This window comes from Botrytis porri, assembly GCF_014898465.1.
Source record: "Botrytis porri strain MUCL 3234 chromosome Unknown BPOR_010, whole genome shotgun sequence".
Classification (NCBI taxonomy): Eukaryota; Fungi; Ascomycota; class Leotiomycetes; order Helotiales; family Sclerotiniaceae; genus Botrytis; species Botrytis porri.
In genome coordinates, this window is record NW_024066084.1 from 174,790 (window position 1) to 190,539 (window position 15,750).

The following is a 15,750-nucleotide window of genomic DNA, read 5'->3' on the forward strand; positions in this document are numbered from 1 at the left end:
TTGTAGATTTATGCGCCTCACATAAATTCTTGATAACTGGGAGATAATTTTTTATTTCGTGAAAACAAACTATGTAGCATGCCCGCTTGACTACGCCGGTCAAGGATATCATAAAACAGCATTCAGCTATGAAATTATGATACTGGGGAAGCTAGGAGAGATAAGATAACCAGTATGACCAAGTTTTCGTAGATCAAATCGCCCCAACGTAGACCATAAGAATGTAGATATCCGAAAGCATCATATTCCTCTGAATTTAAGGACCTTCGGGCGAACAGACATTCACGCAAAATAACCCATGCTATCGCGAAAATCTTGGGGATATTACTTTTCAGATGTTTAACCAGATTTTGGTGCCTCCTTTCCATCGATAGCGAGTTGCTCACCCATAGCAGTGAGGACAATAACGTCTGGAAGAAGGATTTGTCAGTGATATGTTGGAATTATCCCGAATATGCATTACTTACTGGTGTCCTTGTCGGAGTCGAAAAGACCACGGATCTTTTGGCCGACCTCTCCATCTGGCAACTTAACATCCTCCTTGAGATCACCTCCCTCAGACATCAAGGAGAGGAAATCATCATCAGTGATGTTGAGCTTCAAAGATTCGTTAGCGAACGCGCCCAACGATTGACCGTGTGATTATATTCTTACCAATTGGTACTCGACACGGGAAACGTTGGGGACATCCATGTTGTGGGTGGATGGGCAAAGTTCTTCGAGCTTCTTTCCGGTGAAGATATCGGTGGCGACGAGATGGACTTTGGCGTGACCGTGCTTACCGGTCTTGGAGGTAGACATGTCGATGATCTTGCAAGGGCGGTTCTTGATGCAGACGAATCCGTTCTTTCTCAAGGCAGAACATTGCATAGGGTAGGTGGTGGATGCACCAGCATCGGCGGAATCGAAGGTGTGCTCATGCTATTCGAAGAAGAAAAAAAAGGTCAGTTATCAAGTTTGATCATATTCGTCGTCGTTGATTTTGGTTGATATGCACGCAAAGCGATTTTTGGTGGGGGGGGAAAGAGTTCATGTGCGGGGTGAAATCGACACACAGAAAGAAAGGACAAATTTTTATCTTACTTGAGAGTCATCAACTGGGGCTTCTCCAGACATCTTGAGAGGTATTTGGGGGGAGTTGGGGAGTTAGAATAAAAATTGATAGAGTTGAGGAGTCGTGATGAGAATGATTGCGAAAAGATTAGGAGGTGTGGAAGAATTTATAAAATCGAGGAAGAATAGAATGTGGTGTGTGGAAGGGAATCTGGTCCTGGAAAGATTGGTAGATTTTAGCGACCATTTAGTTCCAGTTTTTTTGTGAAAAAAAGTCGAGGGTGGAGATAGTTCAACCAGTTAAATTATTGGATTTGAACTTCAGTCCTATTACGGTTATTGGATAAATCGGACATGAAAGAGTGGCTGAAAAATACAAAGCTGCTTCTCCGATTTTAATTGGCTATCTCGATCTACTGTTGTTGTTATGTTATATTTCGGGTTGACTATTTCTTGGGTGCAAAGTGAGGGGAACGCGGATCACATGACAGGATGCTGCTCTGAAGATAAGTTGGGAGTACTGATTAAGAAGGGGGGAAGAAGGAGAGCATTGAATGAAGACTCCAGGGCTGCTATAGATATCTTGGTAGCACAGTGGTACGTTAGTAAATCCAAGTTCTCAATCATTTTCCTTGTGTATATCCACGACTTCACCGTCCAGTCTTCTCTTGTCAAGGTACTCCAGCCACAAAGCAGAATAGAGGTGGCTTGAGAGGCATACCTACCTAACCACATAGATCCATATTCCTTATCGCTATCAATTCACAACATATTTCCCTCCCTTCAACAATTATACAAAGCTTTCAACAGCAGCTGGAGCTTGAGTAGGTAGGCATTAGAAGAGGTACCTACTTGTTTATGTGAGAAGTGATGTTTGAGTTCTTTTCCTGGTATAATCTCTCCAGTTGAGGTAGCCAATCTCATTACTTTGCTTTGTTAAGTGTTTACAAAGCTTTGGGTGCTGAGGATGCCATTTTCGATAATCTGGTCTGTTCTATATCGATAAGCTGAAGCTCCCTATTGTTTATACTTTAACTGCTTTATTCAGATGACACCAGGAGTAACACCTCAAGTATTGCATAGAAAATACGAATCCTTTCCATTTCAATTTGTTATTGGCGCATGGGGAGAGGAATTAACTACTTTACATTTCGACCATCAGAATGTGGTCATTAGATCGATTATCCGGACATACAACACCTTCTGCTTCTCCCCCTCCCCCATTAAATAGGATCCCAAATCTCCCTCGTCGACCGAGTCATCTTGTACCATCTCCAGTTGGTGGCAGACCCCCTTTCAATCCGAGATCGTCTTCCCTATCGTTAGTCTCTAATGACTCTAATTCATCCTTGCTATTATCACGGAGACCCAATGGTTCGAACCTCAAACAAGCAGTCACACCTCCGAATGTGCCAGATCCTTTGGAGGTTTTGGGAACACTATTGAACAATGGGGAAAGCACGAAACTGCCACCAACGAAGAGCTCGGGGATTACAAATGGGACAGTTGCTCCCATTAAAGAGGAAGACGATGAAGGCGAATGGGATTTCGGAGGGTTAAGTCTACAAGACATTGTAGCAGGAGAACCTCTCGATATTGAGGTTGAGCATGTATATAAAACTCAAACACTGGAGGAATGTATGTATACTACTTCCTCTTAAATTGCAATGCGCAATTGCTGATAGTTTCAACAGATGAGCGCGATAAAGAAAAGTTCGAAGGCCTCCATCGATCAATTCGCGCTTGCGATGATGTTCTTAATTCAGTCGAGATAAACCTCACCAGCTTTCAAAACGATCTTGCTATGGTTTCTGCGGAGATCGAAACTCTACAAGCACGATCAACGGCTTTGAGTGTAAGGTTGGAGAATCGCAAAGTAGTAGAGAACGGACTTGGGCCTATAGTGGAAGAGATCAGTGTCTCTCCAGCTGTCGTTAAAAAAATCGTGGATGGAGCTATAGATGAAGCTTGGGTTCGAGCATTAGCGGAAGTTGAGAAACGATCAAAGGCAATGGATGCTAAATCAAAGGAGCAACGTGTTATAAAGGGTGTGAACGATCTTAAGCCTTTGCTGGAGAATTTAGTTTCCAAAGTAGACTCGCCTCTTCTGATCCCTCCTGCGAAAAACATATTGACTTTTTATCTCTAGGCACTGGAAAGAATCAGAGATTTCCTCGTTGCTCAAGTAAAAGCATTGCGATCGCCGAATATAAATGCACAGATTATTCAACAACAGCACTTTCTTCGCTACAAAGATTTATATGCATTCTTGCATAGACATCACCCAAAGTTGGCTGAGGAGCTTGGTCAAGCATACATGAATACAATGCGATGGTACTTCCTTAATCAGTTCACGAGGTATTTGAAGGCGTTGGAAAAGATCAAGCTTCATGTATTAGACAGACACGATGTGCTCGGATCAGATGATGGGTCTCGTAAGACTACCCTTCTTTCAGGATCTAAACAAACAGGTCCGCCGCATGACGCATTCAATCTCGGTCGACGAATCGACCTCCTCAAAACCCCAAACCAAACTGCACTACCCTCCTTCCTAGCCGAAGAAGATAAACAAACACATTACATGGAGTTTCCTTTCCGTAACTTCAACCTAGCGCTGATTGACAACGCTTCCGCCGAATACTCCTTTCTTACCTCTTTCTTCTCCCCCTCTCTAACCTACGCTACCATCTCCCGACACTTCAACTTCATCTTCGAACCCACTTTCTCCCTCGGCCAATCTCTCACCAAGTCTCTCGTCCACGAGTCCCACGATTGTCTGGGTCTCCTCCTATGTGTGCGCTTGAATCAACACTTTGCATTTTCCCTTCAACGCCGCAAGATCCCCGCCGTAGATTCCTACATCAACGCAACATCCATGCTCCTCTGGCCACGCTTCCAACTCACCATGGACATCCACTGCGAATCCGTCCGCACCCTAACATCCGCCCTCCCTACCCGCAAACCCTCAGCTTCAGAACAAGCTAAACAATCCGCAGCTCCGCACTTCATGACCCAACGTTTCGGTCAATTTCTACAGGGCATCTTGGAATTGAGTACCGAAGCAGGGGATGATGAACCTGTCGCGAGTAGTCTGGCAAGACTGAGAAGCGAGATGGAAGCCTTTTTGACCAAGTGCGCGGGAGTCATGCCGGATAAGAGGAAGAAGGAACGTTTTTTGTTTAATAATTATTCGTTGATTTTGACAATTGTAGGGGATGTAGAGGGTAAATTAGCCGGGGAACAGAGGGCGCATTTTGAGGGGTTGAAGAACGCGTTCGGGGAGGGTATCTGACCCTTCACTTCTTTTTGATACTGGATTGGAAGTTTTTGAGCGTGTACACTTATCAAGGCGTGTTATTTCAATCATCCAATTTGTACTCGTGAAGAAAAACAAAAACTTTTCTTATGATAGGAAGAGAGCCGGAGATAATCTACGCTGTAGAAGAAATCATGCTCCACCCAACCATTAATGAACCCGTCTATACTCCATTCCCAATACCCGGATACCCCAAAGACCTTATACACAGTCAGTAGACCCTGCCCAACCTATATTTCAATGGTCCTTGTAACCCCCGCCCAGTAATTCCCAGAAAACCCCAAATATAGACGTCCAGCGTCTTCCTACTACATTCGATCTAGGTATACAGTGATATGAGAAAATTCCGGCCAAAACTGCAATACTAATAGCCTTAGCAGGCCGTCTGTATCTCCACATCATCTTTAATAATTCATCACGTTTTGCAGCCCATTGTAATTCCTTGACTTGTTGCGCGAAATATCTCTGGCCATCTGAAAGGCTCTGTTTTGTGACCTGATCAGACCAACGAGCGGTTTTAAGCACGCTGGATGAAGAAATCGATCTCCAGGAGGGTAAAGTTTCAGGTGGATGCTTCTCAAATAACTTGACAGTATTGAAAATGAGAGATTCGAGATCGAGAGGTTTAGGTAGTTTCGAAAGTATAGAATGTAACATTTCCGGTTCATCGGCGGGTGTCTCGAAAAGCTCTTCGGAGCGTGAAAGGACAATTTGTGCAAACATATAGACAGAAAAGACAGTCTCTCGTGCCAATAAAACGTCGAAAAGCCGGGCGATATCACCATATTCTTGTATATCATGTGCGTACATTGTAAGGGTACCCGAGAGAGCAAAGAATGGCTGGGTTTGTGAGAGATGAGTGCGAAGAGCAGGAGAGACAGTATTTATGATGGATGGGATAAGGCGAAGTTGTGCGAGAGCTGGAGATAGAGTTGGAAGCATGAAGTCGCGAATTCGAAGTGCAGAAAGCCGGGCGACTGAGGGGGTGCGAATAGCAGGTGGGAGAACAAGAAGGAGTACTTGGCAGATATCGTGGTAACCTTGGAAGTAGCAGAGATAAGGATTGCGACGTAGGACTTCGATGATGAGGTCAGAGAGTTCTTCCTTCCTATGGCCAATCTCTTTCGAGGTTTGATCTGGTCATAATTAGCTTGCACTATGTTGCTTCATGGTGTTTCCGTAACCATACCGTTTGGATAGTATATGAAGGACCGATTGACATCCAGCGCAACCTGATCCTCATCCCCATGCTTTGGCAGTTCCTTCCAGCTCGTCAAATCGCCCTTTGTGTCGCTGTGTTCATTGTCACAGCCGAGGAGTATAGGCCCTATTATTCATTGTCAGATTCGAATCCAAAGGTTTGTTCGGGAGCTTGAACATCTTACATGCTTGACGACGCACTTCATCTGAGACCAAGCCACCTTTCGATGTGGCCAATTCTCTAATCGTATCCAAATCTTTCCATTTGCATGCCTCCAAGATCTTTACCTCCTTTTCAGTAGGCTCTCGTGCTTGCTTCGCTTTGGTGGAATTTGAGGGGGAGCGGGACGAGGCTCTCGAGGAGCTTGCCGAGGACTTCTCTCTCTTCATGGGTTGCTCATTAGACTCCATATTGAGTATGATGGAATTTAGAGAGTCGAATTATCATGATAGCCTGTTGTAAAGTCGGAGAAAGAAATCCGACAAAGAGCCAATAAATCACTTGTAGTGAGTCTCGTAGAATACCCCTTCCATTGTTACCAGTTTGATCGATAGCTTAGCGTAAAAATAGAGTAGAAGCGACCTTGATGGTTTCCCGTCTTCAGTCAGGGATTCTGTTCAATCCATGTCAAATAAAATATGATAGATTCATTTATTAACTCAGTTTGATGACAACCGAAATATGTTTTGAGTTGAAAAGGGTATGCATTTTCTCACGGAATACTTTACGCTTTCTCTAGAGAGATAAATGTCTGAAGTCTTACATTTTCTATGATATTTCGGCCCGAAAGAGGTCTATCGATCAGCCTTGTTTGGTAAAGGCTAAATACAAATACAGAAGTCACGATCAAGGTCACATAAATTTATATTGATACGAGGATTCGTGCTGGCTACAACATTTCAATTGCTCAAGTGGTAGAGACAGCTTTCAGGCGATTCATCTGAGGAGCATGATCGGAATACTAGCATTTGAAAGCAACCCCAAGTATCAATATTGTCCTTACCAGGTGGTCATGGATGAATAGGCTCGCTCGTTCATAGGCCAAACTTTTCATGTCGTTCACCTACCTGAGTACCATTATCGGGATATTAATATTCTGAAGCACCTCCAACTTTCAATATCAATATTCTCCCCCTAATCTTATGGTCAAAAGCTTAAAAAAATAAAGTTCCCGAGGCTAATGATGCAATCAATATCTGTCCAATTCATTGATCAGTCCTCTCGAAATTTCCTCTCGAAATTCACATTCAATACCTAAGGCGGTCGATCATTCATCATTCCACCTTCTACACAATACCTATTATCAAGTACCTCTCGACTAGGTTTGCATATACGAGGCACGTCGTGTCTTCCTATTTCGGATGACAATCAATTGGGCAATCAAGCTTATTTGAATTGTCCCCATGGCATTTCCATTGCAAACACAAGTCTTGGTTGACGGACAATGGGTTACCAGGACTGTCGATACCCATACACTGCTTCAACGCTACAATCGAATGGACGATAGGGCAATCGATCATACCATGGAAACGATACGTCCTCCGATCCGTGGTGTTTTGACTCAAACAATCATTCCTAGCCCTCTTGTACATTGGATTCTGCCCATTAAACTTCGTGGTCAGGAGTACAACGATGTAGCATATATTGGAGTAAGTAAACGCATTTTTCGTTTGTCATGCTGTCGGGCTGTATTTTAGCTATGTTGCTCTTGTCTATTGTCGTTATTAGTTCTTTTATTATTTGGGGAGGAACAGAACTGTCGTCACTGAGATTCTGCAAGTACTGGAGAAGATCATTTGATGACAATGACCCAGAGCCTATCAAGAATTCTAAACACCTAATATACTCACATTGTTAGAGATATTCATGACACCCAGTGTACTCATAGTATTGGAGGATTTTATACGAATGCAAACGTTTGAGGCCGAGCAGGTAACTGTAGTACCTTATAATACTTTCTATCTTGAGCATGTATGAAGAGATGGATAAGTCACTACACACGCCGGCACCTGTTTCATTCATATGATGATACCCATCTTACTTCGAATGACCGCTAACAAAGTCAGGACACATTTGTCGAGATTAGACGATTGGGAGTTGGCCCGCATCTATTTGAAGTTATCCGAAAGGACGACTTCGGTTCCAGAATTCGCAATGCAACTGTTCTGGGATCGCTCGAAGACTACCAAAAGGAGCAAGTGCGTGTCAAGGAGGAGTGTGAAGATGTCGACATGATCAACTTTTCGGCATCGTCAGATAATCCATCATCTTCCAAGTCACTTTTGCCACCTCAGATTCTAGTTTTACAACTCGAAGCGGACACATCTAGCGATTCGGTCTTTTTAACGCTACACCAGTCTGGCGACGGATCGTGGAAGTTCATGTCAAGTAGGCGACGGTTATCCAAAGCGCTGGACAAGCTCCAGCCTGGAACGCATCTATCTATTGACCCGAGTTCAAGATATTTGGTAATAGGTTGTTCTGAACAATGTTTCACAGTCCAGGCATTGGAGTCAAGAACGGAGCTGAATCGTCAATATACCAATGGCGAAGAACTTCAGTTTATCGAGTCTGAGAAGATCATTCTCTGTAAAGGAGCAATTTTGAAATTGGAATTCCTTCATCCTCCAGCTGGTTCAGAAGATGATATCATTCTGCTACTGATAGTAACGATGAACGGCAAGATAAGAATGCTCATTTATTCATGGAGAGCTGGGGAACCCCTCTCAGCCATTAAATCACGAAATTCTCGAGGCAAAAAAGGTTATGCCTTGATGGAGATCCCCCTATTGTTCATACCTTTACGCTTTCAAGCCGCGTTTATTCTAGTGAACAAGCATTCTATGGTGGCTTACAAAGGCATTTTGGAGGGCGCACCTGAATGCATACCAATTGCATCCAATCCAAGACAACCCCTTGACCTTTATCAAGGCTCAGACGTGCCCTTATGGACAGCCTGGGCAAAACCAACTCGTTTGCCCCATCATACAGCGGAACATGATGATGTATATCTCGCTCGAGAGGATGGGTGGATCTGTCTATTACAGGTGAATCACGATAGACAAGATCTTGATCTTTCTATAACCGATGTTGGCGAGATGCAATGCAATATCGGGGAAGCTTTTGCTTGTGCAGATTATTCACTTGATCCGGATATTCACCGCCATGGCGATGTGCTTGTTTCTGGGGGCGACGCTAGTATTGGAGGAACTTATTTGGTGAGTATAAACATATGGTATCTCATTGCAACACCGGGTGAAGGAATTTGCCGGGAACTTCACTGACCATTTATCATCATAGAATACGGCTCGAGCACAGCCTAATGTTAAAAAAGACACACAAAACTGGTCGCCAGCTATGGATCTTGTAGTGATAAGGAAAGTTTTGAAATCTAACTTAAACATTAATACCAGAACCCAGAGCTTCGTTCCTACGCCAGATTCGATATTTGTTTGCAGCGGAAAAGGAGCACTATCATCCATCACAGAACTGAGGTCTGGTATTGAAGCAATTCTTGGCCTAGATCTTGAGTTTCATTCTGCGGTCACGAAAGCATGGATTTTGCCCTCAGAAGTATACTCAGGTTCAGCTGGTGGTGACGACTGGGTTTTACTTTCGCTCGAGGATCGATCAGCTATTTTACAAATTTCTCTAGACCGGACTAATGCAGAAGAACTTGACCCAAGTCATATCCCATTAGATCTGACGAGCCGGACTATTGTGACCAGCGTCTGCGGAAATCGTGCAATACAAGTAACAGAACGATCCATTGTTGTTCTCGACTCGGGCAATTGGTATGTCTTCCAGCTTCTCATATCATGAGCTATACTCTGAAAAGTCGTGTGGATGTGATCAAGCCGTCTGACCATTTCCTTAGTACTACACTTAACGATTTGAATATGATGGGCTATCCTCAAGCTTTAACAATTTCAACCTCATTCATTAACAATGCCATCATCTGCGGTGGAAAGGTACTTTTTACCACTCATCACGAGAAAGAGCGTATGCTTCGCATACTCGATGCCACCATCGATAATAGTACATCGCCACCTACCATGTTGTATACTCCCAAGACAATTATCGAGTGGACCCCCGAAGGTGGAGAAATAACTTGCATCGCGATGTATCTGCACCCACAAGATCCTCAAGGGCTTATAGTTACTGGAGAGAAAAAGGATGGGGAAGTTTTCCTGATGTTCATTGGGCGGGAAGAATTTCACTTACGCGTACCTACCATCTACGAAGGGTGTAGTTATGATCTTCGAGCATTGGCCAGTATTCTTGTTATACCCTCGTCAACTCCTGACAACTTCACTTTACTGTGTGGAACACTCACTGGTTTAGTTATTTCATTGGACATTGCTCAAACCGGACAGGATTTCTATATTCGCAGGTCTTGTTGTGTTAGATTCGGAGGTAGTGTGGCAACGTTAACTCAAGCCGAACAATTGGACTGCCTGTTCGTGAATTGCGATGAGAAGATTTTTAAGATGAATCTAAGTACTCAAAATACTGATGGAAAATCCCCAAGGAAGCTGACAACGAGAATGACTATCAAAGCGGATCAAATTTGGCTGGTGGACGCACTGAACACTACCCTACAGCAGCCGAATATCAACTCCATATTACCGCTCGAATCTGCATCACTAGTTGATACTGATGTTCTTCTGATATCATACAATCGGATTCTACTCGCCAGAATGGGAATGAAATCAAAAACGGTACCTCGCCGCATCCCCATTAGAGGAACACCATATCGAATCATCCATTCGGAGGTTCGCAATGCGTTTGTTGTTGGCGCCTCTATAGACGGCCGAAGTACACTCTACTTTATAGACCCCGAAACTGGCGAGGATTTATCTAACCCAAGGGTCAAGAAGAATGGGCCACAAACAAGTTTTGTAGCAGGATTGGGCCGCTTTGATGAGAAAATCCTTTGCATTTATGAATGGCTATACTGTCATGGAACTTCCATTTGGAATTTTATTGTCGTATGTACCAGTGGAGGTAGGGTTGTGATTATCTCAACCAACAGTGATGATGCTCCGGTGACATATTCTGGTCGACCCAAGATATCATTTTGGCAAACGACTCAGTTCAAAAATTTCACTTCTGTGTATTCAGTTGTTGGAGATTCTGAAGGCTTGTACTACTGTGCACAAAGCGGCAACGAAGTTAAACTATACTATAGCACGCTAAATAGGGCGGAAAGGAAGTTTAATGAAAACGTGGCAGAAGCCAAACTACTTTCACCAGCTATTTCACTGTCTTATGATTCTGGAAAGATATATGCTCTTACCAGACATCATTCTCTACAAATTCTAGAGGTCATCAAAACTGATGGAACTGTTCATCTTCGTCATACGCATACCGATCAATTTCAACACGAATCTCTCCACCACATGATTGGCAGACCAAATCCTCTTGGAGAATCCGATAATAGTCAAATTGAGTTTGTCTCGGACAGGTCAAGATCTGTCATTGGTTTGTGGGCTAGTTCGGGCTTGAAAGTTGATACACTCGATACTATATTTGAAGCACGACTACCGGCTTCAGTAATCCGATTTCGATCTGCGAATTGTCGTCCTGTATGGGATTCAAGTTGGAAAGTTCATAAATCTGGGGATTCTGTCGTGGATTCTACTCGTCTTCATGGTCTTGGTGCGATCTTCAATGATGAAATGAACTCTGAGACTTTGGGGATAGGAATTGATGGATCATTATATCATTTTACCACCCTTAATGTTCGAGCGTGGCAATTTCTCAGATATGTTGCCAATCTTGCAAGAAGTTCTGGTCTTGTTGGAGGACGGCCATGGGATGGATCAGCCGACTTGGAACCAAAACATGGCCCTGCAGATATGCAAGTTGACGGTGATATTCTGAAAAGGGTATTGGAAAATGACAAACTCGAAGCAATGTTTGGAATTGGGGATCGTCAAACTGATGAGAACAAGAGACAGTTTAAGCGGTTTTGTATGCTACTCGAGAATATGCATGAGGGAAAGTTGGAAACTGGTAATGACCCTATTGTCTATATAGAGCAGGCTTATGACGATTTGGGAGTGTTTTTGAGACCAGTCGTTTAATAGTTTCATATGGTTCAATGGCATTTCAAATATTATGAATCATAAAAAGTAATTATCTCAAGAGCCAAGGATGTATTTGACTCAAAATAAGAGATCACACCCCGTGTAATATTTCCAGAGTTTTGCAATGGGGTATGAAGTAGGGAGACATGTAGGCATGATTGATTATAGACTGAGATGAAAAAAAGAATCAAGCGCTCAAAAGTAGATGAATTATTATACAAAAAACTCCCGATCCATCTAATTCATATATCAAGACTTCGATCCCAAGAACTTCACAATGTTATCTTGAAGAGTACAAAGAGAAAGATTTGGAAGGGACACAGAAATATAGAATGAAGAATGAAGTGAAAGAATTCCAAGGAGGGGGGTAAACTCGTTTAGATCCCTGCCTAGTGTGAATTTGAACGCAAATCAGTCAAACCATCGAACGCACATTCAAAGATTAAAATGCCCCGCGCATACCTCAAAATCTTCAATCTCACTCGAAATAACATTCATACATTCACGCTACAGTGAATCTCGAAAGTTATTCAATCATCATCTTTTTTGGCACTCTTTCACTAGATTGTCAAATTAACATTCATTGAACAGCTGTCACTAATCTTTTTAAGGCTAGCTGATTTGTTTGGGATCTTCTCGAATTAAATCCTCGATCTAAATAACCTCGATTTTTGATTTCGCCACGTAATTCTTACTATAATAAGGCAACTCTTCCCACCTTTTCGTTCTAGAAATTGACGACAATCTCAAACACCAAAATGGCACCCAAGAAGAAGAACAATAAGAAGCAGAATGATGACTGGGAGGCGGAGTTGGGAGAGACCGTTGAACCTGTCAAGGCAACTGAACCCGATGCCGATGCCGCAGAGGCTGATCCTGAAGAGGAATTCCCTGCAGGAGGTCTCATGGCTATGATGCGCAAGAAGCAAAAGAAAGGCAAAAAGGGAAAGCAGATGGAAGATTTCGTTGAGGGCGAGGACCCACCAGCCGCCGACGAACAAGCTCAGGATGATTTCGCCGATAAAGCTCCCGTTGAAGCTTCAATAGATGATGAATTCGCCTTGCCAGAGAAGAAGGGAAAAGGAAAGAATGCGCAAGCTAAGCCTGCAAAGAATGACGATGCAGGAGATGATGAAGTGGGTGCGGACGGAAAAATGCTCACGAAAGCGCAAAAAGAAAAGTTGAAGAAGGAGAGAGAAAAGCAGAGGAAAAAGGAACAAGTACGTTAAATCCTTGGTTCAAGGTTCTTTTGAGAGTTTGCTAATTGTATAATCTGTAGGCAGCTTTGAAAAAGAAGACCACTCCAGGTGGAAAGGCTGCCGAGCCTGAGAAGCCAGTCGAGGAAGAGAAACCCGTCGAGGCCGCACCGACTCCCGCTCCAGGTGGGAAAGGCAAAAAGATTCCAGCTGCTCTTGCAAAGCTACAAAAACAACAAGAGGAACTGAGAAAGCGGGAAGCTGAAAGAGCCGCTGCCATTGCAGCTGAGAAGGCTCGAATCGAAGAAGAGGAACGCCGAGAAGCTGAAGAGGAGAAGAAGCGTGAAGAGGCCAGAGCTTTGCGAAAACAAAAGGAGAAGGAGAAGATTGAACAACAAAAGAGGGAGGGAACTTATCTCACCAAGGCTCAACGGGAAGAGAAATTGCGAAATGAAATGAAACTAAAGCAAATGATCGATGCCGGTGTAAAGGTTGGAGGTGGAGAGGGCGGGGAAAAGAAAAAGGTTGTCTATGGCAACAAAAAGAAGGGTGTAAAGAAGAATCCTGCCGAAATCAAGGCGGATGAAGAGAGAGCCCTTGCCGAAGCCGCCGAACGCGCGAAGAAGGAAGCCGAGAGAATCGCCGCAGAGGCTGCAGCTAAAGCAGAGAAAGAAGCTGCTGAACAAGCCGCCAAGCAAAGCAAAGAGGACAGTGAGCTAGAAGACTGGGAGGCGGCTGCTGACGAAGAAGATGAGGATGTCAAGGAAAGCTGGGATGCAGATTCCGAGGAAGAAGGCGAGAAGAAAGCTGCCTCTTCCTTGCCGCTTAGGAAGAAGGAGCAAGAAGATTCTGATTCTGATTCTGATTCAGAAGACGAAGATTCATCCGATGACGAAGAAGCCACAGCGAGAGAATTGGCTGAACTTAAACGAAAGAACGAAGCCGCGGAAAGAAAACGAAAGGCACACGAAGCAGCATTGGCGGCTAGATCAAAGGACAACTTGCGTTCCCCTATTTGCTGTATTCTTGGACACGTCGATACTGGAAAAACCAAGCTCTTGGACAAGATTCGACAAACTAACGTGCAGGAAGGAGAAGCTGGTGGTATTACGCAACAAATTGGTGCGACTTACTTCCCAGTTGAGGCTATCAGGAAGAAGATTGCAGTAGTAAACAAAGATGAGAGCTTTGACCTCAAGGTGCCTGGTCTCTTGGTGATCGATACACCTGGTCACGAGTCTTTCTCTAACTTACGTTCTCGTGGTTCTTCGCTTTGTAACATTGCCATTCTTGTCGTCGATATTATGCACGGTCTTGAGCCTCAGACTTTGGAATCGATGAAACTTCTTCGGGATAGAAAGACACCTTTCATCGTAGCTCTCAACAAGATTGATCGTCTTTATGGCTGGAAGAAGGTCGATAACAACGGATTCCAAGAGAGTTTGGCACTTCAAAACAAGGGTGTCCAAAACGAATTCGCAAAGCGTCTCGCAGATACAAAGGTTGCTTTTGCCGAGCAAGGATTTAACGCTGAAGTTTTCTACGAGAACAAATCTATGGCCAAGAATGTTTCCCTGGTTCCTACGTCAGCTCACACCGGTGAGGGTATTCCAGATATGCTTAAGTTGATTCTTCAACTTACCCAAGAGCGTATGGTCGGTGCTTTGATGTACCTTTCAGAAGTTCAATGTACTGTCCTCGAGGTCAAGGCTATCGAGGGTTTCGGTATGACTATTGATGTTATTCTATCCAACGGTATCCTTCGAGAGGGCGATCGTATTGTAGTATGTGGTGTAGATGGAGCCATTACCACAAATATTCGAGCACTCTTAACACCAGCCGAGATGAAAGAACTTCGTCTCAAATCCCAATATGTCCATAACAAGGAAGTCAAGGCCGCCCTCGGTGTCAAGATTTCTGCACCCGGTCTCGAAGGCGCTATTGCAGGTTCAAGATTGATGGTTGTTGGCCCTGACGATGATGAGTCGGATGTCGAGGCTGAGGTTGAGTCCGATCTTGGTGCACTCTTCAGCCGAGTTGAGAAGTCTGGACGTGGTGTCACCGTCCAAGCATCTACTCTTGGATCTTTGGAAGCTCTTCTAGATTTCTTGAAGGTATCTAAGATTCCTGTTGCCAATGTCGGCATTGGTCCAGTTTTCAGGAGAGATGTAATGAATTGTGGTACCATGCTTGAGAAGCAAAAGGAATACGCGGTCATGTTATGTTTCGATGTTAAGATTGATAAGGAGGCTCAACAATACGCTGATGATCAAGGCATCAAGATCTTTACTGCAGATATTATCTATCATCTTTTCGATTCTTTCACCAAGCATATGCAGGTTATTGCTGAGGCAAAGAAGGAAGCTTCTAAACTTTTGGCAGTCTTCCCCTGCGTTCTTAAACCAGTAGCTGTCTTCAACAAAACCGGCCCTATTGTCATCGGTGTTGATGTTGTTGAAGGAAATCTCAGATTGCACACCCCTATAGCCGCTGTCAAACACAACTCGGTCACTGGTAGTAAAGAGATTGTGGGTATTGGAAGAGTCACATCCATTGAACGTGATCACAAGCAACTCGAAAAGTGCAAGAGAGGAGAACCTTCCGTTGCTATCAAAATCGAAATGGGCAGTTCACAACCGACTTATGGTAGACATTTGGAGGAATCTGATACATTGTACTCATTGATTAGCAGAAAGAGTATCGACACCCTAAAGGAGTTCTACAGAGATGAAGTCAAGAAGGATGAGTGGGCACTGATTTTGAAGTTGAAGCCACTTTTCGATATCTCTTGAGTAGATTAATGGTAGATAGTGAAAAGGATATTTGTATGTATTATGCATGAGCCATTTAAACTTTGCCCCTCAATGTACATGCTTTACTTAAAAGTCGAAT

At 43.7% G+C, this 15,750-nt stretch overlaps 5 protein-coding genes across 5 annotated transcripts; 3 read left to right on the forward strand and 2 right to left on the reverse strand.

Moving 5' to 3' along the window:
• Positions 1-26: 26 nt before the first annotated feature.
• On the reverse strand, positions 27-1,333 carry EAF01_007533 (uncharacterized protein). Its single transcript, XM_038915789.1, has 4 exons — positions 1,084-1,333; positions 655-921; positions 468-597; positions 27-410 (listed from the first exon to the last, which is right to left on the reverse strand). The coding sequence occupies exons 1-4, from the start codon at positions 1,114-1,116 to the stop codon at positions 340-342; spliced, it is 501 nt and encodes a 166-aa protein (XP_038768260.1). The 5' UTR covers positions 1,117-1,333; the 3' UTR covers positions 27-339.
• Positions 1,334-2,216: 883 nt separating this feature from the next.
• On the forward strand, positions 2,217-4,345 carry EAF01_007534 (uncharacterized protein; the record flags this gene model as incomplete). The annotated part of the gene is made up of 3 exons (XM_038915790.1): positions 2,217-2,691; positions 2,748-3,145; positions 3,203-4,345. The coding sequence occupies 3 exons, from the start codon at positions 2,217-2,219 to the stop codon at positions 4,343-4,345; spliced, it is 2,016 nt and encodes a 671-aa protein (XP_038768261.1).
• A 261-nt stretch (positions 4,346-4,606) lies between these two features.
• EAF01_007535 (uncharacterized protein) lies at positions 4,607-5,980 on the reverse strand (the record flags this gene model as incomplete). Its single annotated transcript, XM_038915791.1, has 3 exons — positions 4,607-5,505; positions 5,559-5,696; positions 5,755-5,980. 3 exons carry the CDS (start codon positions 5,978-5,980, stop codon positions 4,607-4,609), a joined length of 1,263 nt encoding a protein of 420 aa, XP_038768262.1.
• Positions 5,981-6,238: 258 nt separating this feature from the next.
• EAF01_007536 (uncharacterized protein) lies at positions 6,239-11,777 on the forward strand. Its single transcript, XM_038915792.1, has 4 exons — positions 6,239-7,219; positions 7,637-8,788; positions 8,871-9,364; positions 9,448-11,777. The coding sequence occupies exons 1-4, from the start codon at positions 6,974-6,976 to the stop codon at positions 11,657-11,659; spliced, it is 4,104 nt and encodes a 1,367-aa protein (XP_038768263.1). The 5' UTR covers positions 6,239-6,973; the 3' UTR covers positions 11,660-11,777.
• A 643-nt stretch (positions 11,778-12,420) lies between these two features.
• Positions 12,421-15,650, forward strand: EAF01_007537 (uncharacterized protein; the record flags this gene model as incomplete). The annotated part of the gene is made up of 2 exons (XM_038915793.1): positions 12,421-12,882; positions 12,942-15,650. The coding sequence occupies 2 exons, from the start codon at positions 12,421-12,423 to the stop codon at positions 15,648-15,650; spliced, it is 3,171 nt and encodes a 1,056-aa protein (XP_038768264.1).
• Between the last annotated feature and the right edge of the window lie 100 nt (positions 15,651-15,750).

Coding starts and splice junctions, on each gene's coding strand:
- EAF01_007533 (XM_038915789.1), bottom strand. CDS start 1,116: ATGTCTGGAGAAGCCCCAGTTGATGACTCTCAA. Junction 922..1,083: donor CCCCAGTTGATGACTCTCAA/GTAAGATAAAAA, acceptor TTCTTCGAATAG/CATGAGCACACCTTCGATTC. Junction 411..467: donor CGACTCCGACAAGGACACCA/GTAAGTAATGCA, acceptor TCCTTCTTCCAG/ACGTTATTGTCCTCACTGCT.
- EAF01_007536 (XM_038915792.1), top strand. CDS start 6,974: ATGGCATTTCCATTGCAAACACAAGTCTTGGTTGACGGACAATGGGTT. Junction 7,220..7,636: donor ACGATGTAGCATATATTGGA/GTAAGTAAACGC, acceptor TAACAAAGTCAG/GACACATTTGTCGAGATTAG. Junction 9,365..9,447: donor GTTCTCGACTCGGGCAATTG/GTATGTCTTCCA, acceptor CCATTTCCTTAG/TACTACACTTAACGATTTGA.